Below are 20,820 nucleotides of genomic sequence, written 5' to 3'. Positions count from 1 at the left end.
GGAAATTCTTAGTACATACTTATAGGCGCCATCTCAGAAATACAAACACTTCTCCTTAAGAGCTCTTGGAGGGCAGGTGAGGCACCAGAAGACAGGGAAAAAAATGTAAACATGGTGCCTGTCTCTAAATATAGAGGGAGAAAAGAGGAGTAAGAATTATAGACCAGTCAACTTCTAGAAGCTTTCAAGAGAATTGAACTATCAATCATATAATTTGCAACCAGGTAGGAGATAAAAAGGGAGATGAGTGACATCCAGCATGGATTATACAAAAATGAGGCATGTTAAACTAGTCTCATTTGATTTTCAGCAGAAGTAGGAGAGGAATAGTTGGTGCCATATCTAGATTTTGGGAAGGGTTTGTCAGAGTCCACTGGATTTTTATAAAGTGACCTGGAAAAATACTGCAGATAAACCTACTACAGGTCTTACACAAAAATGGGTGACTAGCACAACTCATTCTCAAAGTATACAATTATCAGTGGCCTATGGTCCGAGCAGAGGACTCTGTCAGTCAGGACTCCACTGGGGTCCATGTCAATTTCCTTCTAAATTTCCATCAGTGAAACATGGATGGAAATACGTCATTACTCCTGGCATTGATGTGGAGCTGGGAGAGGTGCTTCAGCATATCAGAGGATAAACTTTACAGCTTCAAATGATCTTGGCAGACTGGAGAGGTGAGGACTGGGTCTAGTCTGGGGCACTGTGCCTCAAAGAGGAGGAGGAGGAGGACCTGCTTGGAGAAGGTGTAGGCAAGTGTCAGTGTGTTTACTAAACCTGGCTCAGGTTGGAAGGGCTGGAATAGCTTGGCTGGAGCTGGTGTATGGGAATGACGATGACTGTAGCCTCTGCTCCAGGAAGTTTTCAGGATGATGGACATGTATTTCCCTCAGGAGTGAGCTGGGCAAACTGGCTCCGTGGTGAGATCAGCCTCCAGGTGAGATCCAGCCCTACTGCACTGGAGCTGTCGTGGTGTGTCAGAGCCGCTGCTCCACAGCTGCTGGGGCCGTGCATATCAGCAGGGACACGCGGCAGAATCATCTCTGGCTTTGCCTTCTTAATGCATTCGTTGTGTAGTGAAAGGCTGAAGGCACGTAAGTGCTTTGTTGAACGGAAGCCAAAGCAAGCTGCTATGCAGAATGCACCCCCTGTTTCCAAGTATTTCATTTATTTTGTAATTAAGCAATAATTGCTGAGGCACTGGGCACTTCTTCAGGATTAATGACTTGCTGGGGGATGGCAGAAGATCTGATCTGTGGTGGAACCATTTTCTCCAGCAAATACCTGCCTGTTACTGCCATTCTGAAATGAGTACAACAACACAACATGCCAACATATGGGTTTTGCTGTTAGCAGCTGAGGGAAGGGGAGCAGGCATTTGTGGGTACCTTAGGCAATCAGGTTGCTTCAGTTTTCTCTCACCATTCCATTTAGAGCACAGTGTTTTATTAGTCACTTGGTGAATGAAATGGCTTTGTAATTGCTCAGAATCACTTTTTTAAATTACAACACTCTCCCCCCCCCAGCCCCTGGGGATCCTCTTAAATCCCTTTTCTTCCTTTGCCCTGGAGTCAACCAGTTCTAGTGTGGCAAAGAGGAACCTGCTTGCAGCAGTTTCCTTTGTAATTCGGACACTGGGAAAAATATATGCCATTTAGAAAACAGAGGATTCACTTTTTTGGTGCTGAAAACCCTCTGCTCCCATAATTTGCACGTTGCTTAAGGAGTAGTTCACCCTGTCAAAACCTTTAAAGATTTTACAGTCTTGGCATGCTGCTCACTTCTATTAGTTCCTACACCTGTATGTTTTTAATGGTCACAGCTCACTACAGCACACAAACCCCACTGCTTCTCATGTCCTGTGGCAGCAGGAGCTGGCTCAAGCCATGTCCCATAGCAATACACCTCCCAGGAGTAGTTATGGAGCTTTAAATGTCCTCTAGACAGCAAAGCACAATAGCAGGCAAGAAGAAAGGTGTATCCCAAACAGGTGAGTGGCAGCATGAATGTTTCCAAAGGACTATGGAAAAAGCTGCTCTGGGATTAGAGCCATCAGATCACCAAGGCAAGCAAATGGAGAAACATTTGTGAAAAGCATAGAGGACAATAAACCAGTTCACAGTGCCCTAGCAGGCTTTGTGTCAGGGGGGATTTGCTTGCACAAATATTAGGTAATGTGCTAACTGCGTGATCGATTAATCCGTAGGTACTTCCTACAGCAAAACTTCAATACTGGCATCCACAGTGCTGCTTTCAATCGCCATGGCTGCCTTCCCAGAGAGATTTCACACAGGAACAATCAGGGTGTTTTTTCTCCATGCTTTTTCTGCCCCCTTTAAAAGAATCAGTTTTCCTTCTGTGTTTGAACGGCGGCAGTGTTGTTGCCCAGCTGCCAGTGTGTTCACTGAGGGATCCCAGAGCCACTCTCCATCCCTTAATTCTGCCTCTTCAGCACCAAGAGCCCTGTTACTCGATAGGGAACTTACTGGCTTGGAGTATTTAGAAGTGAAAATGTCAGGCACCAACTTCATGGCACAAAGCTAAAAACAGTTTAAACTCTGAGGAAGACCAGAAACCAAAGCTCACCTCTTTCCCCATACAGCTGTTGAGCCCTCTTTTTGCCTTCTAAATTGCTGAGTTGATGTCTGTCAGTGATAGCCAGAAACAAATCCAGCCCAAGCTGTGGACATCACTCCCATCTCCTCCAGCCTGGCCAACAGCTGGACCAAATAAATTTCAGCAGCATCCTTTTGAGGCCATTACACTGCCCCTTGTGCCTGTCCTCACCCTTTTCTTTTCCCCTTCTTATGTTTCCTTCTCTTAGTTGCCCAAAAACCCAGCGTTTATTCTTGCTTGCCCCAAAATCCAGCCGCTAGCCAACCACCCAGAAAGAATTAATTATTCCTGGTGATGCTTTCACAAACTGCCTGCCTGCCTCCTGTGGGACCCCTGCTCTACTGTGCTTCTTGCTGTCATGCTCAGAGCTGGGAGGCACTGGTGCTGTACAGTCTCTCTTGAATTCAAACAGAATTGATGCAGATCCTTGTGCCTTGTGCCACCCATAACTCTTTGGGTTTGACTGCTCCTTTTGGCAAAGAACACATTTCCCAGAAGTTCAGCAGCTTGTCTGAGTAACAGTAAATGATCCATGAGATCCAGTGCTGATACATGGCTCTGCTGCCTCACCTCCTTCCCCATCACTCAAATGCTACTGTTCCAAACCTCCCCACAATCACTGGATTCACAAAAAATTAAAGCTACAGAGTACAAGATCTGCTGTTGCCTATAGCTCCATCAAAATCAAAACAAGCTATAGAAATTTTTTTGGCAAATTGGCAAGTCTGGATCTATTAAGTCAGAAAGGTTTTCATCCACCCCTGTTCTCCTCAGCTTAGGTGAGGGGAACCAGCAGCCCCCTGTGCTGTTCCCGCACACCAGCACCATTTGCCTTTGCTGGAGGGTACCCAAGCAGGGGGCTCTGCCCAGTTTCTCAGATCAGTAGCTTAAAACTTTCATCACCAAATGATTTGAATTATCGTCTGTCTGAGGCTGTCTTTGCTTGTAGTCATGTTTTTCCAGGATGTAGGGCTTGATTGAGCAGCTCCTCCCAGGAGCTCAGTGTTCAGTGTTGAGTAAGCAAAGGTTGTGGTGGGGACAGCAGAGAGTCAGTCACTTGTGTTAGCAAACCTTTCTGTGAGCTTCACATCAGGGAAGGAGATCTCTGTCTTGGTCAGCATGTTTCTACCAGCCTTGTTCTTCATGTAGTCATCTGTTAATAACACTGGGCTAGCATCCAGCCCTGTTTTCCATCCCAGCACTGTATCTATTGCAAGCTCGTGGTGTGAGCTAGTCCTCCCTCTCTCCCAGGGGATGCGAGCACTTGTCAGGACCTTTGTTGGTGTGTATCTGATTTAGAAAAAAAAGGAATCAAAAATCCTGTTACAGAAAGGGTGCTAGGTTTTATCAGAGACCACATCTGTTACTGAAGGACCCTCTGTTGTCCAGTGACATCTGAGGATGAGCAAACAAGGATTTCACTTTAGCTAAGTAGATCATCCTCTCTTCCGACATTTAAGATAGGATCATAACTTATGTCTTCACTGGGAAGAATTATTGTCAAACACAATTAGCTTTGCAAATCCTAGCTGTTTTGTAGACACATCCAGGCTTAGTTCTGGAGTTACTTAGAGATGAATAAATTACAGGGGTCAGTCTTCTGACCTGAGCAAGGGACTGCAATAACTTGCACCATCAAATAGTTCCTTTGCAGAGTTTAATAGAGACCAATGCACAGAGCATCCAGTGTGCAGAGCCAGTAGGACTGTGGGTCACATTCCCATCTTGCTTTGGGAAGGGATAACATAACATGCCTTAAGGCAAAAAAAAATCTCAGCACTTATTCTAAAGGAGAGAGAAGGAGGGGGGAGGAAGTGTGAAGGGTAAGTACTTAAAGTGCTTCATAACTAAGACACTTCCCCTCTCCATGCCCGAGTCCCCGTGTGTACAGGGGTATTTCGAATCTGGTTCCTTTTGTAAGGTACCCCAGGAGTTACTACTACTAAAAGGACTAGACAAGAACTAGAGGGTTTCTCTCACTTGTTTCAGTCGTTAAGATCTGATCTGATGGTCGTTTGTCCGCACTGAACATATTTCCATAGACCTTGACTGGGAAGGTAATGTAGGACCTGGAAACCTCCCTGCTGTGGCTGCTGAGCGGGCAAACACAAGGTGCTCCAGGCTCCAGTGTTTGCAGTTCATTTGGGAAGGAGGTACCACATGCACCAACTGTGCACAAAACCTTCTTGATAGAGAGCAAAAGGGATGCTAATTCCAGCACTGGGCTCAGACACACTACTGGTGAACAACCAGAAAGGTTTAAAAAGAAATGCTGACTAAATTGAGTGAATCAAGCCAGCAGATGTGCTCTTCAGAAGAGCACAGCTGTCTTTTAAATGTCTCTCCCACTGAAATTACATTCTCAAGAGATTTTGTCCTTTGCATTTTCTTCAGGATCATCCATGAGGATGGCTTCTCTGGAGAAGACGTGAAGCAGTACAAGCCAGTGGTGTACAGCAACACTATACAGTCACTGGCAGCCATTGTCCGTGCCATGGATACCTTGGGCATTGAGTACGGTGATAAGGAACGACGGGTAAGTCACAATCACCACTGCTTGCATAGAGACAGCTGAGCACCCAGAGACTCCAGAGCATGAACAGGAGGCATTTGCACAATCTCAGTACCTTGGAGGGATAAGGAGGGAGAGGAGGAAATTTACATCACTGTTGTATGCCTGTTGCACATGCAGTCTGTGGAACAGATGCAATTCCATGCAATGTGCCATTTGTACACTTACATTGGGAAGTGTAGCCCTGGGGACCACTGTGTCACAACAGCTACAATCTCTCATGCCCTGGCAGTAGTCAGGCCAGGGCAGAAAAATAATCTGTTGTCTAGGGACAGCCTAGACAGAGGTACTGGTAGATTTGAGGAAACAGTGAGAACATGTGTCCTGTCTCCTGTGCACGTGTTGGACACACAGGCTGCATGGACGGATGAATCAGGGAGAAGTCTTGCTGCCGTTCAAAGCCCTTCCACCAGCTTGCTAATGTAGGAAAACTTTTAGGATTAATGTGATTGGGGCTCGACTGGCTTCTACTCACACATCCCCCATTTAAGCGTACCCAAACAGTGACTTCGGTTGCAAAGGGATGTATTATTTCAGTGAGGTTGGTATGGACAGGCTCTTAGGCAGCAGCGTTGGCATCTGTCTTATCAGAACAGCTATGTGATGCCTGGCAGCCTTCTTGTGCCACACACCTAGGCCTGTCCTTTTACAGTTGCTACTCTGTGATTACTTTCACCAGCTCCCTATTTTTAAACAGTGGCTCCTCTGTGAGGTGCCCCTGCCAGCCTCTGCCTTGCCTTATTGCATTTCTGGCTCAGACCAAACCCACACAGAGGAACTCAGAACCCTAGAGTGAAGTCAAAACCACCCTTTTTGCATGCAGCAATCCCAGAGAAAGTAAAACTACTTGATTTTACTGGAAATAAAATAATTTCAGATTAAAGACCTGGTAAAGGCAAAGTCGTATATGCCAGTGAGTTGGTCATGACTATTTTTAGATAGCTATCAAATGACAGATGTACAACATACTCCAAACTCCTTATCTGAGTGTTGATAATAAAAGCATTCACTAGAATGGATGCCAAAATCCTGCTGTGGTGTTTCTGTATGAAGAGGTACCTTATTTCTCCCAATTGCAAAGAGGTACTTTGATTTCTTTGCATCTAGGGATTTTCCCATAGGAACTCTAAATCCTGGAGACATTTCCATCCCAAACATGGAGATGATACCATAATGGAGTTCTTGTGAGCTTGCCGAGAACTAATGCTGATGGCTTTCAAATTGAATACATTAATCTGTTGATTACTTGGTGACTCAGCTCTCAGCAAGGCAATGTATCTCGTTCAGCTAAAAACCTATGCCTGGGAAAACAGAAACAAATCATTCTCCATGTCTGATAAATAGTCTGTGGCAGACAGCTTTAAAATGTAAAATCCTTTTTTTTTTTTAATGCTTAAATTCCTAATTTGAGGAGGGAAAATTCATCACTGTTTTAGTGCCAGGCCTGGCACAGTACAGGGTGTGGAGGAGGAGAGCTGTTATCAGGACTGCCAGGAATGAGAGGTGGAGTACTGGGCTGAACAGAATGTTGTGTCCGTTCATATTCCCATGGAAAAGATGCCAAATGTTCCTAGGATTGTACGGTAACTCAGGCTGGAGAGGAGCTCAGGAAGTGTCGAGCCCAACCCCTGCTCAGGTAAAGTCTGAGGTCAAACCAGGTTGCTCAGGGCTCTATCCTGTTGGGTCTGAAATCATTCAAGGATGGAGTCTGCACACCCTCTTTGGGCAACCTGCTCCACTGCTCTTACATTCCTCATGATGAAAAGATTTCTCCTTATGTCTAGTGTGAACCACTGTTGTTTCAATTTATGCTTTATGGCAATAGGGATCTTGTGTTATGCTTTGCAAAGTAAAAAGCAAGTTAGATTAAGTTCTCCCCAGCCTGGTTTCCCCTAAGATAAGTAGTTCTGGAGGAATTACTCCTGTCTTACGATGGTGTCATGGTGACTGTGTCAGACAAGCCTGCCACAAACCACTATAAACCAAACCACTGTCTGGGAGGGTGATTCAGGGTATCTGTTCCCTTCATAGATGGCAGAAATATTTCTTCATCCAGCAGCAGACAAAGGCGAAGGAAACCAACTCTCTCAGGCTGTGATCTTCCACTTGCTCCTTTCTCTTAGGCACAGAAAGTTGCTGGTATTAGTATGAAATAGTATTTATTTTAATCTTACAAAGAAGCACATGGCTTCTGCTGCCCTGCTTTTGTTATTAATATGCAGCTGCTATAAAGAGAGGCCATTAAACAGGCGATTTGTTGAGTATTATGCTGCGTAGTTCATCCCTTTTCAGGCAAAGCTTTTCTATTTTAAAAGTCATTCCTCAGCCAAGGGTTTCCAATGCAAATCTTTTAGTGGGGGATTTTCCCCTACTCATCACTTAAGCCCCCAAGAGAAGGGAGTTCAGGAAGGGGAGCCAGGGCTGTGGCTGCTCCAGCCTGATTCAGCAGCAAGGAAGAAGAGAACTTGGGCCTGGGACAGGTTTTCCCCAGAGACCACTTGGCTGTTACTGCTTTGCCCATCCCATTTTCTGGAAGATGGATCTGCACCCATATCCCTTCCAAATGGCACCCTGACCAAGCGAAAAAACCTTCCTCTACTTAATAAATGCATGTTGTTATTGAGTGAAAAAAAACAAATCCTCTCACTGTTCTCATTTTTCTCCTGCCCATAATTGTACTTCCAGTATTTAGTCTAACAGAACTGAAAAACTGGGGGAAGACTAAACCCTGTTGCTTTTGGCGGTCAAAGTGAGATCAATGTAGGAAATAGGACCTAAAAAGACAAAATAAATCACAAAAACCATATGCTCCAGGTCTTGCTGACCCTCTCTGCTGATAAGGACTTGTCCCCAGGTTGAGAACAAAACAGTCTGGATTTCACTTTTATGTGTGCTCCTCATCCAGGGCAGCGGGTTTTCTTACAGCTGTGCCCGGCTCACGAAAGGTTCATGGCCTGTGGGCAGCACCGAGGTCCTTGGTTTGTGTCCTTCAGCACGGGAGGCAGGAGCACATCCTGCCAGCTCCCGGCACGTTATCACTGCACACAGCATGGAAGGTCAGGCTGAAACTCCAGAAAAGCTGTGCAAGTGCAAAGTCAAATCCCTCATGTGTTACAGGAGGGCGGGCGGAAAAGGAGCCATCAGTGAGGAGACAGGAGCCAGCTGCAGGAGAAGTGGCATCCGTGGGTGTTGCTCATCTCCAGGGCCACCCCTGCCCTGGGTCGGGATCCCTGACAAGCCAAGGGGTTACACGCAGGAAGAGAGGCAGAGGCTTAGTCCAGCCTGCCTACTCAGGACTCCCCAGCTGGTCTGTAGGGCACTACTCAGTCCTTACCTTGATAATCAGATTAACGGGCAGGAAAGAGTCAGGCTGTAACATGTAGCCTGTGGATTAAATGGTCCTCTAAAGTGCAAATGTATTAATAAAACAAGCTCCTCACTGATTCCATTTCAGTGTACTCAGGCAGAGCAAATGGGAAATGGAGGTTGGAAACCAGGAATCTAAAAGTCAGTCCAAGTGTTTGAAAAGGATCAAGCAGGAAGGGCAGGTTAAGGATGGATTTTCATATCTCTATTTGAAGATCTGTTTCTGAAGTCTGGCTTCAGAAACCGTAGCCAGAAGAAGCATAAAGTCTCTTCCTCTGTAGGTCAATGCTGACCCCAGAAGCTGCTTGGAAATACAGACTTGCAATCCCATTTAGATGAAATGCCAGAGCTGCAGCCAGGCTGGGAGGCCTGGGGCATGTCTTTGGGTTGGATTTGTCCCAGGCTGCAATGGGCATCCTGCCCTGTGCAGGCTGGTATGAAAGCAGCTGTGGAGCATGCTCATATTTTCATAAACCGGACAGAAACAGGCTGAAATTGTTCAGAAAGTACTCAACAGAGAATCCAAATATCAGTTGCATGGCTCAGATCCAAGTGTTTGAGGCAACAGGTCACAGGTTTAGTACTTGGGGTCCAGAGGTGGCAGGCAGTGACCTTCACACTGAACTTTTTCCCAGTGTGAGTCTGGACGTGTCTCTGCTTCAGCTATGAAAGGGAAAACTAAAAAGCTGCTAAAGTGTTAAAATATTTTGATAGGGACTTTTTTTCTTTTGGACTTTGTAGCAATATGTGTCTGTGGTGACCTTCTGCTATGTACAGTATGCAACTCCTGAACTGTGAGCCAAACAAAGATGTGCCGGGACATTTAAAAATACTGGCTAGTGTCCTTTAAAAAACCCTTCTGTAGTGTAATTGAACAGCCCACCCGGGGTGACTGGCAAAGAGGTCCACATTAAATCTGCTTCTGAACAGAGAGGTGCCTGTAGTAACCTGGTGCCTCCAGCCCCTTCCCCTCTGCACATGCTAAAAGGGGATTTTAGGGGCTGCCGTCTTCCTCTCATTCTTGCTTGGCAGTGGCAGGAGCAAAGTCACAGTCGCTGTCACCTGGTGCCTTCCAGGCACTGGAAGGGAGCAGTGTGGGGGAGGATCTCTCTTTTGTAAGATCTGCTCCTGTGTAACTGGTTTTTTGTACTCGTCAGCTCAAGATACTGTGCTACTTCATTTGAGTCAGGTATCTGTTCAGACCAGCTGGCTCCTACTGTGTGTCCCTAACCCAAGCTCTCTCAGAAATGCAAAAAGGCTGCTAATAACTTTGGGGTGGGCAGGTGAGGTTAATCAGGCACTGCTGGGCTGGTAGGAAGCCTCTGTTAGCTACCTGGGTGATCTGGGGGATGGACACAGGATTCCTGGGCTTGTGCTGCTTCACTGAGGATGCAGCCAGTCCTTGCTGATCTGCTGTTGTGAGTGATGGGAACTTAGGACTGCTTTGTAGAAGAGCAGGATGGAGTGGAAGAAAAGGGAAAATGGAATAAAGAGGTGGCACTAGACGCACCATTTGTACCTGGTGTCAGCATTCGTCCGGATATCCAGCTGCAGACAATGTCTACTCGCAATAGTCACAGCTCACATAAAATCGTATTTACTGTACTGTATTACAAATACCCAAGTAACAGTCCAGGACAAATATTTCAGCCTGCCCTTCGTAAAGGTCTGTCACTTTTCCATTGAGGCTGAAGCCATCATTCTCACACACCTCCCTCTTGGTCCTTGCACAAGGTGCATTTCAGTTGCCATCATTCATATTTCTGAGCAGTAGGGAACAAATAAAGGACAGGGTATTTCTTGAGAGGGGGGAAACATGAAACAGAGAGGAAAGCACTTGTTATTGTCACAGCCTGCCTTGTTGCCAGGGAGATGGTTGGCTCATTCAAGAAACACTTGTGGTTGCTGGCCAAGATGGCCAATGTATTTGAAATCTTTGCTGAAAAACGAGGGTGTGGGAGAAAGAGGGAGACAGCAAAGAACAAGGGAAAGCCCAGAGTAAGCTCTGCCTGCGTGGTCACAGGGCATGACCCACATGCCCCACAGCACCACTTCTGGAGTCTCTCTAACCAAAGCAGCAGTTTCTACATTCCACTAATGTATTTCCCTCCTTTGGAAATCCCTTGAGCCCCTGAAAATAAAAGATCTTTCCTCATAAATGATAGCAGTAAATTAACAGCAGAGCACAAAGGCAGTTTATGATATCCCTTTGTGCCAACTGAAAGAGCTTGGAACGGTTTACTTCCATGTCTTTGCTCTGCCTCTTAGGGAGAATCAAACTCCCTCATCACCAGGAGGGATCCCAGCCAAGTCAGCTGAGACCCATGGATGGACCTGGGAGACTTTGCTTTGCAGCAGCAGCACAGCCTGGCCCCGTGCTCCTGCAGAGCTGACGTCGTGATCATCAAGTCTATAACATACAGCGATCTTCACATAGCAAAAAAATTCCCCCAGAACTGGTGTCTGCTTTGCTGTACTCATGCTGCTAATAAAGATAGTGATCAGAAGAGAGACAAAAGCAGCTGGAGTCATGGCTATTAACACATCATGGCCAGAAAATGTAGTAGTAGTAGTAGTAGAAACAGCTGGATGCTCTAGGCAAGCGACTGAACCGCATGGCCAGTGCTGCACCAGAGGCTATACCAGTAACCTTTCTTTCAGCAGAAGACTGTCAATCACTCACAAGAGCTCTAAAATCCCAAACTTCCCCAGGGTGGCCCAATATACCAGTTTTAGTTAAAATTCCTGAAGAATGAAAAAAGACGCTTGAAATGGATCCAAAAGGAGGCAGGGCAGCGTGGGCAGCAGTCGCGTAGCACGTAGGAAACGCGTGTCGTGTGGAAGGCGGCTCGCTGGAAGCTGCCACCTTGCTGAGCGTTGACATGCCAGCACCATGTTTGTCACATTGGTCCTGTTTCAGGATGATATCCATGGTGTTGGCATGGCAACCCTCTCTCTAAAGTAAACACTGGGTTTGCTTTTTGGGTTCTCCTGGACACCAATTATGAATGGGCAGCAGTCAGGGGACAGAGTGGGATAGAATTTCACCTGGTCTTCCAGTGCCTCTGTGCAGTCAGAAGTCCACTCCCAAGAAACACATTTCTAGGGAAGAAAAGTATTGTGAAGCACTTCAGTATCATTTCTAAGTGAGCCAGATGAGAATAAGAGATGTGGTCACACCTTAAAATGCCACCAGATCTGTTTCTTTGGTGAACACCTGGCATCAGCCAGGAACTGTAGGTTGGTGGTACTTGCTGTCCATGCTGCCTTCCCAATTCTGAGATGAGTTTTGTAGCTAAATGTCCTACAAAAGCCCTGACTAGAACAGATGCCATCAATTAAAACTAGCCTTTTCATTTTCTTTTGAAGAAAAACAGAAGGTAAAGAGATGTCTCAGGGGATCATTGATTAGAGAGAGACCACAGGCACATCTTTCCAACTCCAAGCTCCAGACTGAGTCTAATCACATCTTTCACCACCTAAAGAAGGCTTTAAAGAAGATGGTGCCTGAGTATTCCCAGAGAGACACAATGAGAGGACAAGGCAGTGGCCACTGGTGCCAGGAAAGGGAATTAAGTCAGAGGTGAGCTTGGGCTCGTAGTGCTTTCCCTCTTCTCTCCATGACATCATGAAAGAGCAGGGCAATCTGCACTTGAAGGACTACCCATCCTTATGGGTATTAGATGAGTGGAGGGATAAGAGAGGTCTGAGGACGTTTGTTTATGGGAGGATCAGTGAAAATAGAAAATACCCGAAAGTTTTAAAATTATGGGTTTTGCCTTCCTCTTCGGCCAACCACCAGCAAGAAAAGCATCTCTGATGAGTTCTTCTGGCATTGTCTGCTCCCTGGATAGTGGAAAACACAGCCTCTTCAGGTGCAAATCCATCTTTAGAGATGTTGGTTTTTTCATGGTGCTTCTGCCGTCAGCTGCCATTTCAGGCTTGATTTCTGAGGAATTAACAACACTGGTCCTCCAAAGCATCCTCGAAAAGGATCCTCACTTCCCCTAAAAGTGTCCAACACCCTGTTCACCTGTGAAAATACAGACCCTGTGCCACAGCAAGGTTAGGCTTTCCTCCTCCTCCTTGTGTGCAATCTCTCTCTTTTCACTGAGAGAGTGATGTATTTTTCCTCCATGAGCTTTATGTGTTTGATACTGATTTTTTGGATGATACAAGGAATATTTTTAGTTTGAAAAGAAGAAAAAAACCCCACCCGTCCCTGTTCCTTGGAAGAAGGGCTGCCTGTCTTCCCCTGTGTGATTTATTATTCAAATGCAGCCACAATTAGGGCTGCCAGAGCCATGGTGTGACAGGGAAGAGGCACAGAGGGGAGGGTGAAGCAGACACGGGACTGTAACATTTGCGGCGAATTAATGGGAGGTGGAGTGCTGCTTTCCATTCCCACAAGATACTGATGGAAGACAGCTTCTCCAGGAGCCCCTGGAAAGCACCAGAGTGGGACAGCACAAAAGACAAAGTGTTCAAAAATACTTGGCAGCTGGAGCAGAGCCCTGAGAAGGTGAAAACCTTGTTGCTTGAAAAGGGGCTTCCGGGCAGCTCCTGGATCCCGGGTCAGGAGAGACCTGGCTGCACACTCCATTCACTCCTTCTTGGTGGATGGCACAGCCAAGCCAAGGCAGATTCCATCCTATCCAAAGGGGCTCAGCACAGCCACTCCCCACAGAGAAGGTGATAGTGGTCTTGCCCTGGGTGGCATCTGGTGTTGGTGAGCACAGGCAGATACTGTCTGTCCTTCACTAGAGCCTTTCTGTCCAGAAAGGGATTGAAGGGCCTGTAAGTCAGGACAAAAAAATACATCTAGGTATGTGATGTACTTGCAACGGAGGCACTGAAGTTAAACACTGACATGGCAGAGGCTTCAAAGATGCCTATACACATTTCTGACTGTATGGCTGATCAGGCACTCGCTGAAGTCCTTCCAGAAAGTCACCACCAGGTTTGAGACTGAAGTTCAGGTTGCATCTGGCCACAGCCTTGTGCAGGCAGGATGTTGCCTTTAGGTATGATTGCAAGTCAGCTCTCCAAGCAGCAATTGCAGATAACTACTAACTACTCAGTGCATTTCAAATACATGTCAGTTATTAAGCAGATTTATTTCCATCTCTTCTGGGAAATGTTGGGAAGCACTGCTGAGTCATGCTGCTTGCTCACCAGTTTTAAGAATGCCATTAAAAATATTTATTTTCCACATGCCTTCTACGATGTTCCTATTATTTGAATGTCTCCAGATGTAAAATGAAAACATTTGTATAGGGTATTCCTGGCCTTAAAGAGATCTCTGATGCATAACTCACAAAAAGGCATAAAACATATCCCTTGGCTCTGTTGTATGATGCTTGTTCAGGGATGGTGGTGAGGGGTAGTCTTTGCTCCAAAATGGCAGGAGCACAGGCAGGCTGGGCTTGACACAGCTTGGAGTGGAGGAAGGAGAGAGTGAGCAGCTGCTTTGCTGTGTCCAGGCACATGGGAGAGGACGGACACGGGACATGGAACATGTTCCTTGCTTACAGTAGATGCTCATAAACTCAGGACACAGTATTCTGCTGCGGTCTGCTCTGGGCACAGACCCCAAAGCAACTGAGCCCCCAAGGGACACGATGTCAGGTGCCCTCACAGGAGTGCCAGGTCCAAGAGCCCACTGAACCCAGGTGCTCAGCTGCCTGCCGCTCTGTGAGAGCAGGTTTCACTGTCAGCTTCAGCAGGGCGGTGTGTGAAGGCGTCCCTGACAGCCCGCTCCCTTCACACCCTGGAATTAACCCAGACAAAGGAACACACTGGAGCAGAGGAGCCATTTCATGGCCTATGGCTGTGAAATCCCATCCTTCCAAAAGGGGAATTTTGCTGAGCTGGTGAGGCAAGGATACAGAGCTCCCAGCTGATCACTGCCCTTAAGGAAGCTAAAATGTGCCATTGCCATATCTAAGCCCCACACCACCCAAGGGTCACCCTGTCCCTGCAAAGTGAATAGCTGCTTCTCGTAGGCTAGGAGAGAGTGCAATGGCTGCCTTCCCTCACACAGAGGCACAGTGAGATGGTGGCACCTCAAAACGTGTCCCTTGCACTGCATCAATCATGGGGATGGCAGAATGTCTGCCACACATGAAGACTTTATTACCCGAATACAGGTTTTACTGAGGCTATTAATCAGTATTGTGTACCTTGGTAATAACTGATTAAAGATACCACAAGGGAACTCATTTAACAGCTACAATTACTGCTTTGACCTCAGCGTCACCCACTGAGTTGGATGTGAGGGTGCCTGGCAGCGCAGCAGGGACCAGCCTCACCCTGGGCTGCAGGAGCTCAAAGATGCCATTCACCCAGGTCAGAATTGCTGGGGCAGGTGACTGGGCAGGAGTTCCTGGTGTTTCATTGAAAGGAAGGAAAGAATCAAGCTCCAGATGAAGGTTAGAAACAACAAAGCCTCAAGATCTGCTGTGAAACAGTATCATTTTGCACCATGGCAGTGTTTAGCCTTGTCGTCAGAGAGAGAAAATGTGGAGGAAAAAAGTGCAGGATACACGAATTAACCTGTGTCTGGTTTAGGGTTTTTGATAGTTGCTGGGGGCCCCAGGACACCTCATCCTTCTCCACCAGAGACCCACATCTGCGTCACATCACCCCGGAATCGCTCCAGGCAGCACAGCACATCCCTTCCAAGTGTCAAAACCCACTCAGGAGCCAAAGAAATTCTCACCCACAGGCTTTGAACACATTTCCTCCTTTTTGCTGTGCTATTCCCTTTCCAGGGCTGTAGGAGTTTCTAGTTTGCAAGACATTGTATCTGTGTTGATGGTGTGACTGTTGCTAGATACTTTTCCCTTAGGAAGAAATAATTCCCCTATGTTGGCTATGTATAATTAAGTCCTCATTTTCCTACAGGTTGGTTTAAGACTAGATTAACTCCACTGATTAGAGGGGAATTACTCTTGATTTACACGGAGATCGTGGGAATGGAGAATCAAGTGACACACAGGAGCAATCCTACAGTAAATGCTCAGGGTAGCTACATGGTTGTCACCCACCTTTCTGTATTTGGAACCTCCCTGGGCAGATGTTTGTTCCTTTACGTGAAGGGGGATACTAAGTCATTCTTAACTGCTGAATACACCTTACAGATGTTCAGTTGGGTATCCAGGTTGTTAGGTCATGTGTTGAACACAACCAGTTACTCCTTAGTTAGTCTGACAGTAAAACTGGAGCAAGACTGTCCTCCAGAGAAATTGCTTCTGGTTTGATGAGGTTTTACCAGTAGGGATAGGAGGGGACTGTACTGCGCAGCAGAAGAGGAGCATCCAGGAATGAGAGAAGATACAAACAGACTTACATTTCCAAAAGAACCCTTTACATGTTTGGGAAGGAAAAAGGGTCCCATCCTGCTCCCTCCTAACTGCCAGCATCTGCTGTCCTCCAGAGGAGAAACCTCCTTGCCCAGTCCTCCTCAGGAAGGGCACAGCAGGACACAGCCATGCTCACTCCGTTTGGATCACAGCTCGGCCCTGCTCCCACCCATGTCTCTATCCATGCCATCAAAGCCAAGCAAAAGGAGGCAATGGCAGAGAAGTAGAGTTTCCTGAGTCCAGGAGGGTGTTTGGCTTGCCAATTTTACTGAGTTTTTATTTAAAATTGTGAGAGCTTTTAGTGCTGGTAGATGATATTACAGACAATAAAAAATCTTTGTTTTTTCTGAGAAGAAAGAGGTGCCAGTAGCCACCATCCAGTGAGTTTGAGTTAGTTCTGTAAAGTTACAAATTAGTTTCTTCCAAGCGAGGAGCAGGTCTCACCTCTGTTTCTCCCTTCTACATGTCATCGCATTTGTGTCATTTTTTTCTTTTCTGCAGGTTTGCAGCACAGCCTATCTGGAGGTGCGGTGTGACACTGTGGGTGCCAAAGACAAGGGAATTTTAGGCTAGTTTTTCCTCACCACCTCACCAGCACCTTAGCCAAAGGTCTCACAGCCATTTTTCTTCCAGCTTTTATTCTTTGTAATTGCTGTTATTGGTCCTATAAGCTTCAGAAAGCTTTTCTCTTGCCAAGTTCCCCTGCCATGGGCATGTTTCTAACTGGTGATATCTGTGCTGTCCTTATTTGAGTCCCTTGGTTTTAAATAGGCTTTTGTCTTACTCCAGCTGCCCTCAATGCACATGGCAGGCACCCCTAGCAAGATGGACACCTTTTGCTAGCGAGCTCAAGTTCTGCATCTCATAGCTGCTGTGGCTTTTGAGTCTTCCCACGCTCATTTCCAGTGGTGAGATCCTTCACCCAGGAAATGGCACAAGGTTAAATCTGCTCTCTGCAGGTGGGGTGTGCATGCTGCTGTTGCAGCCTTCTTTATTGCATTTGCTCCAGAGGCAAAAGTCGTATCAAGGCTGAAAAGACAATATTCAGCATTACAGTGGATTGTGAGCCAAGTTCAGACAGGTCTTGTGACCAGTGAGTAGGCAAAAATCCTTATTTCCTCAACTTTCTCTTCAAGAACACAACCTCAGGGAAGGCTGTAGGACAATTTGTAGCAGTATGTAAGGCTCTGCAGGGCTGAGCTTTTGGGTCAGATGATCTTTATGTTGTTGCAGACCAAGCGTTGACCATCTTCTATTTCTTGATGGTGATGCAAGCAAAACATTTACACCTTTAAAACAATCCCAACCCTAATGCCCTGCACAGTGTACCAGGAGGAGGAAGTCTGTCCTCCAGCTTGAGGACTCTGAGCAATTTCAGCATCAAGGTTCCCTGGGCCATGAAGTTTCAGAAACCAAGAGGCACCAGACCCAAACCACAGGTGTGCTTATTTCAGTCATGAGTTGTACACACAGACATTGAATGAGCTTAAAAGCCACCTCTTGGGGTGACACCCCTTTTCTGGCTCTCCTCTTCCCATTCCTGAAGGAGCTGTAGGGTGCAAAGCCTGGCCCCAATCAGGCAGTGTCTGGGCTCAGTGTCCCACAGCTGCCTTTAACCACAAGCCAGCCGCGCCACCATGCAGACACCTCTGGCTGTCCTGCCCTGGGCATTGCTGCGTGGCACGGCCAAGGAGCAAGCCATGCCCACCACATTCAAATTTCCAGAAAGCATGATCAACTGATACATTTGTAAAAAGAAGAAAGATGACGAGGAGAGAGCTGCTAATAGTAATTCACACAGGCAGCAGCAGCTCTGAGCTACCTTTTCACCACTAATCATCTGTCCCCTGAAATCCTGAGCAGGTGAGACCCCAGTTCTGGGGTCACTCTGCTTGCCAGCATGCATTTTCAGCTTCATATCTCCAAGCCAATCCAAGAGCACAAAGGATGGAGAGAGTGAACAGGCTATTGTACTGTGTCCCTTTCCCCTTTGCCATCAACTTTGCGAAGAAAGAGTGGACAGCAAATAAACAGCAAAGGCTGATGGGGAGGGGAAGCCTATCAGTTCACACTATCATTGTGATAGTGTGACTTGCCTTGAAATCCTCCAAGAGATTGCCAGAAATTAGTTCCAGTGCTCAAGAGTCTTTAGTGACCCTTTAGGGAGAGAACTGAGCTCAGGAGTCAAGTCCACCACAAAGCACCAGCTTTCTGCAAGCTAAATTCCAGATGTAAACAGATGTTCTCCCCAGCAGCCCTTACAAACCCTATTATACACATCAGGCAGCACCAGCACACCGTGCGGTTCTAAGCCCTTTTCCGTAAGAAGCTGGAGGGCATTGCCTGGGATCAGAAAGAATGAGTCCAGCAAGTTCCTCGAGCCAGAAAAATCAGATTTTGCTTCATACTGATTATGCAGCTCCTAGTTCAGACCATGAGTTACTGATCAATTTGCTACACTCAAACCACAAAGGAGGTTTAATAACGCCAGGGCAGTTTCCAGTTTGTCCCTGATCCTCCCCACCAGCATTGAACTGCATTCTTCTCTTGGCTGTTCTGGAGAGGAGTGATCATCTATGGGCTAAAGAGTGGGGTCTCATCAGGTGGGCAGAAGCAATGCTGGCTCCACTCTGATCTTCTTCGCTGAACCAGACAACTCCTCTCCTTTAGGGCAGGGGCTGGGGTAAGTATCAAAGCAATGCTTCCTCCCAAGACAAGTGGCAGGATTCAGGTGAGCTTTGCTCAAGTACCCTTTGCAAATGGCAGCCTGAGTCCAGGCATGCTACAGGGAGACACCAACTTCATTTCTGTTTCCTCTCAGTTGGTCTGGAAAGGGAGACTGCTGATGAAAAGTGCCCATTGATGCCTGTGATAGAGGTGGTAGCACTGAGAGATTAAATTGTTCCAGAGCCACAGAGACTTGAGGGTTACCGCAGTTCTGGGCTTGAACCAGACATCACCGTGTTGTGTGAACCAATTTGCTGAACCACCAGCACCTTGGTGCAGACACAGAAAATTATAGCTGTAAATCCAGGGCAGCTGAAGCAGCGACCAGCACCTAAATATGGATGGACATATGCTAGAAGCAGTCATAAATAAAGGGCTCGAGATGTGTGGAAGGAAAGGAGATCCAATTTCATGTGCAGGACCACCAGCAAAGGTCCTTAGATGGTTGTTTCCAGCTCTTACAGGAAAGAAAGGGGCAGTAGATTCTAGCTGAATGCTAAATAGAATAGCAAGTAGTGGAGTGATAAACGTAGCATCTCTGTAACTGCAAAAGGTTGTTCTAAAGGTCAGATCTGCATGTACTCTCCTAGCTCTGTGAACAGCTATTCCTTTCATCCACAAGTTGAGCTTTTGGCTGGGACAGGCTGAAATAAACAGGGCTAAAGCTATCCCATCCGTTATCGCTGGGAATGGCTTGGCTCCAAGAGCAGGCTCTGCCTCTGCAGATACAACACACAACATGGCAGGGAGCAACCCAAGAGGGCAGATGGCTCACGTGGACCATCCTCACCACCAAGCCTTCATCCCTAGGCTTAAAAATGCTGCAGTGCCCCTCTGCGGAGAGAGAGCAACGCTGTTGTGCTCACTGCCAACACACCCTGAGCACAGCCCTGCTGGTCAGCATCCCTTTGAAAGCACAGGCAGAGGCCAGAAGCCTTTCGTTCCATACACACTTCCCAGGGCTGTTTGTCTGGAGTTAGGCTTCCTTTTCTACTCTCTAAGGTGAGATGTCAGGAAAGAAACACTGGAAGGCCTGCCTGTGTGTTTTCTCTCTCTCATACCAAGTCAAAACCAAAGTGCCCCACAGTCCTGGTGGCACAGTCATACAGATTGACAGCCACTCTGCACAGAATAGCCACACAAGGCTGGGGGTAATCCAACCCTGCTCTTCCCATGCTTTTATGGATGTCCTTCTGTTGTGGTGGCAATAAGGCACTTTATTGGCAACTAAGAAACAAAACTGAAATCAAATCAGTTTATTAAATGTCAAACGGAGTTGGTGTGTCTCACAGAAATGATCCCAGGACACTGAGACGGCAGCGCAGGGACTCTCTGGGCGTTCATTCAGGACTAGAGGTCCTGTAGCAAACACACAGTGCCAGAGGGGAAGGAGACATGGGTCTGCACATTGCCATCATCTCTGAAGCAGCCATCCTGCCTTCTTCACACATCAGGCCAGGGATGCTGGAGCCAGCCAGCTCTGAGACATCTGTCTCAGCAAAGCCGTTTCTATCTTAATGTGTAGGTGGAGGAAGGCAGATACATTTGCAGGCTCTGCTAAACCCCAGCAGCCTACATAGTGAGGTCCTGCTGCCACCACCATCTCCAGGTGCTCCAGAGGGAAAGCCCTCAAACAGGTAATAGAGCCATGCCCATTATGAACACAATATTGGGTCCAGGAACCCTCGGTATCAACAACCCTCTCTATCTGCTAGGCCGATACAGGTGCAGTAGGTTGAGAGATGATTTCTCAGTGAAAGCAGCTCGTCTTCAAACAAAAACTTAAAATGTTGTCAATGACCCCTTAGTCTCTACCCTGAAGAAAGCATAAGCTGAAATACTTAATTTCAGCATGTGGAACCAGAGAAACTAATCTTTGCTATCCTGTGAATCAGCTATCCAGGGCTTGAGCCAGGAAGACCATCAAGAGCTCTGGTTTCTGGTGAAAGAGCTGATCCTATAATACTCTTTTGCATTGCAGGTTTCAAGAAGCAACTTTTTCTTGGTCCATCTTGCTGTCCTATTTATAACCAGCTTACATAGAATAAAAAGTGTATAATTTACAGTGCTTTCTAATTAGATGTTGAAACTACAATCCTATTTCACGCCACTCTAATTTGCTCCATCACAGTATTTTCGAGTTTTGTATTAACTATATCATGCAGGTCAAAC

The 20,820-nt window shown here is 46.7% G+C and overlaps 1 protein-coding gene across 2 annotated transcripts in view; it reads left to right on the top strand.

Annotated features, from left to right (window-relative positions):
- GNAO1 (G protein subunit alpha o1) overlaps positions 1 to 20,820 on the top strand; it is a 145,616-nt gene that overhangs the window by 46,828 nt on the left and 77,968 nt on the right. For both annotated transcript variants that reach the window (XM_039558069.1, XM_039558070.1), the window contains exon 3: positions 5,014 to 5,155. In XM_039558069.1, coding sequence (XP_039414003.1) covers positions 5,014 to 5,155 — 142 coding nt within the window. The remainder of the gene's footprint in view (positions 1 to 5,013; positions 5,156 to 20,820) is intronic.

The sequence above is a fragment of the Corvus cornix genome, chromosome 11, assembly GCF_000738735.6.
Source record: "Corvus cornix cornix isolate S_Up_H32 chromosome 11, ASM73873v5, whole genome shotgun sequence".
NCBI classification, from domain to species: Eukaryota; Metazoa; Chordata; class Aves; order Passeriformes; family Corvidae; genus Corvus; species Corvus cornix.
Note: the sequence above shows the minus strand (reverse complement) of the source record. Positions and strands in the feature narration are given on the sequence as shown.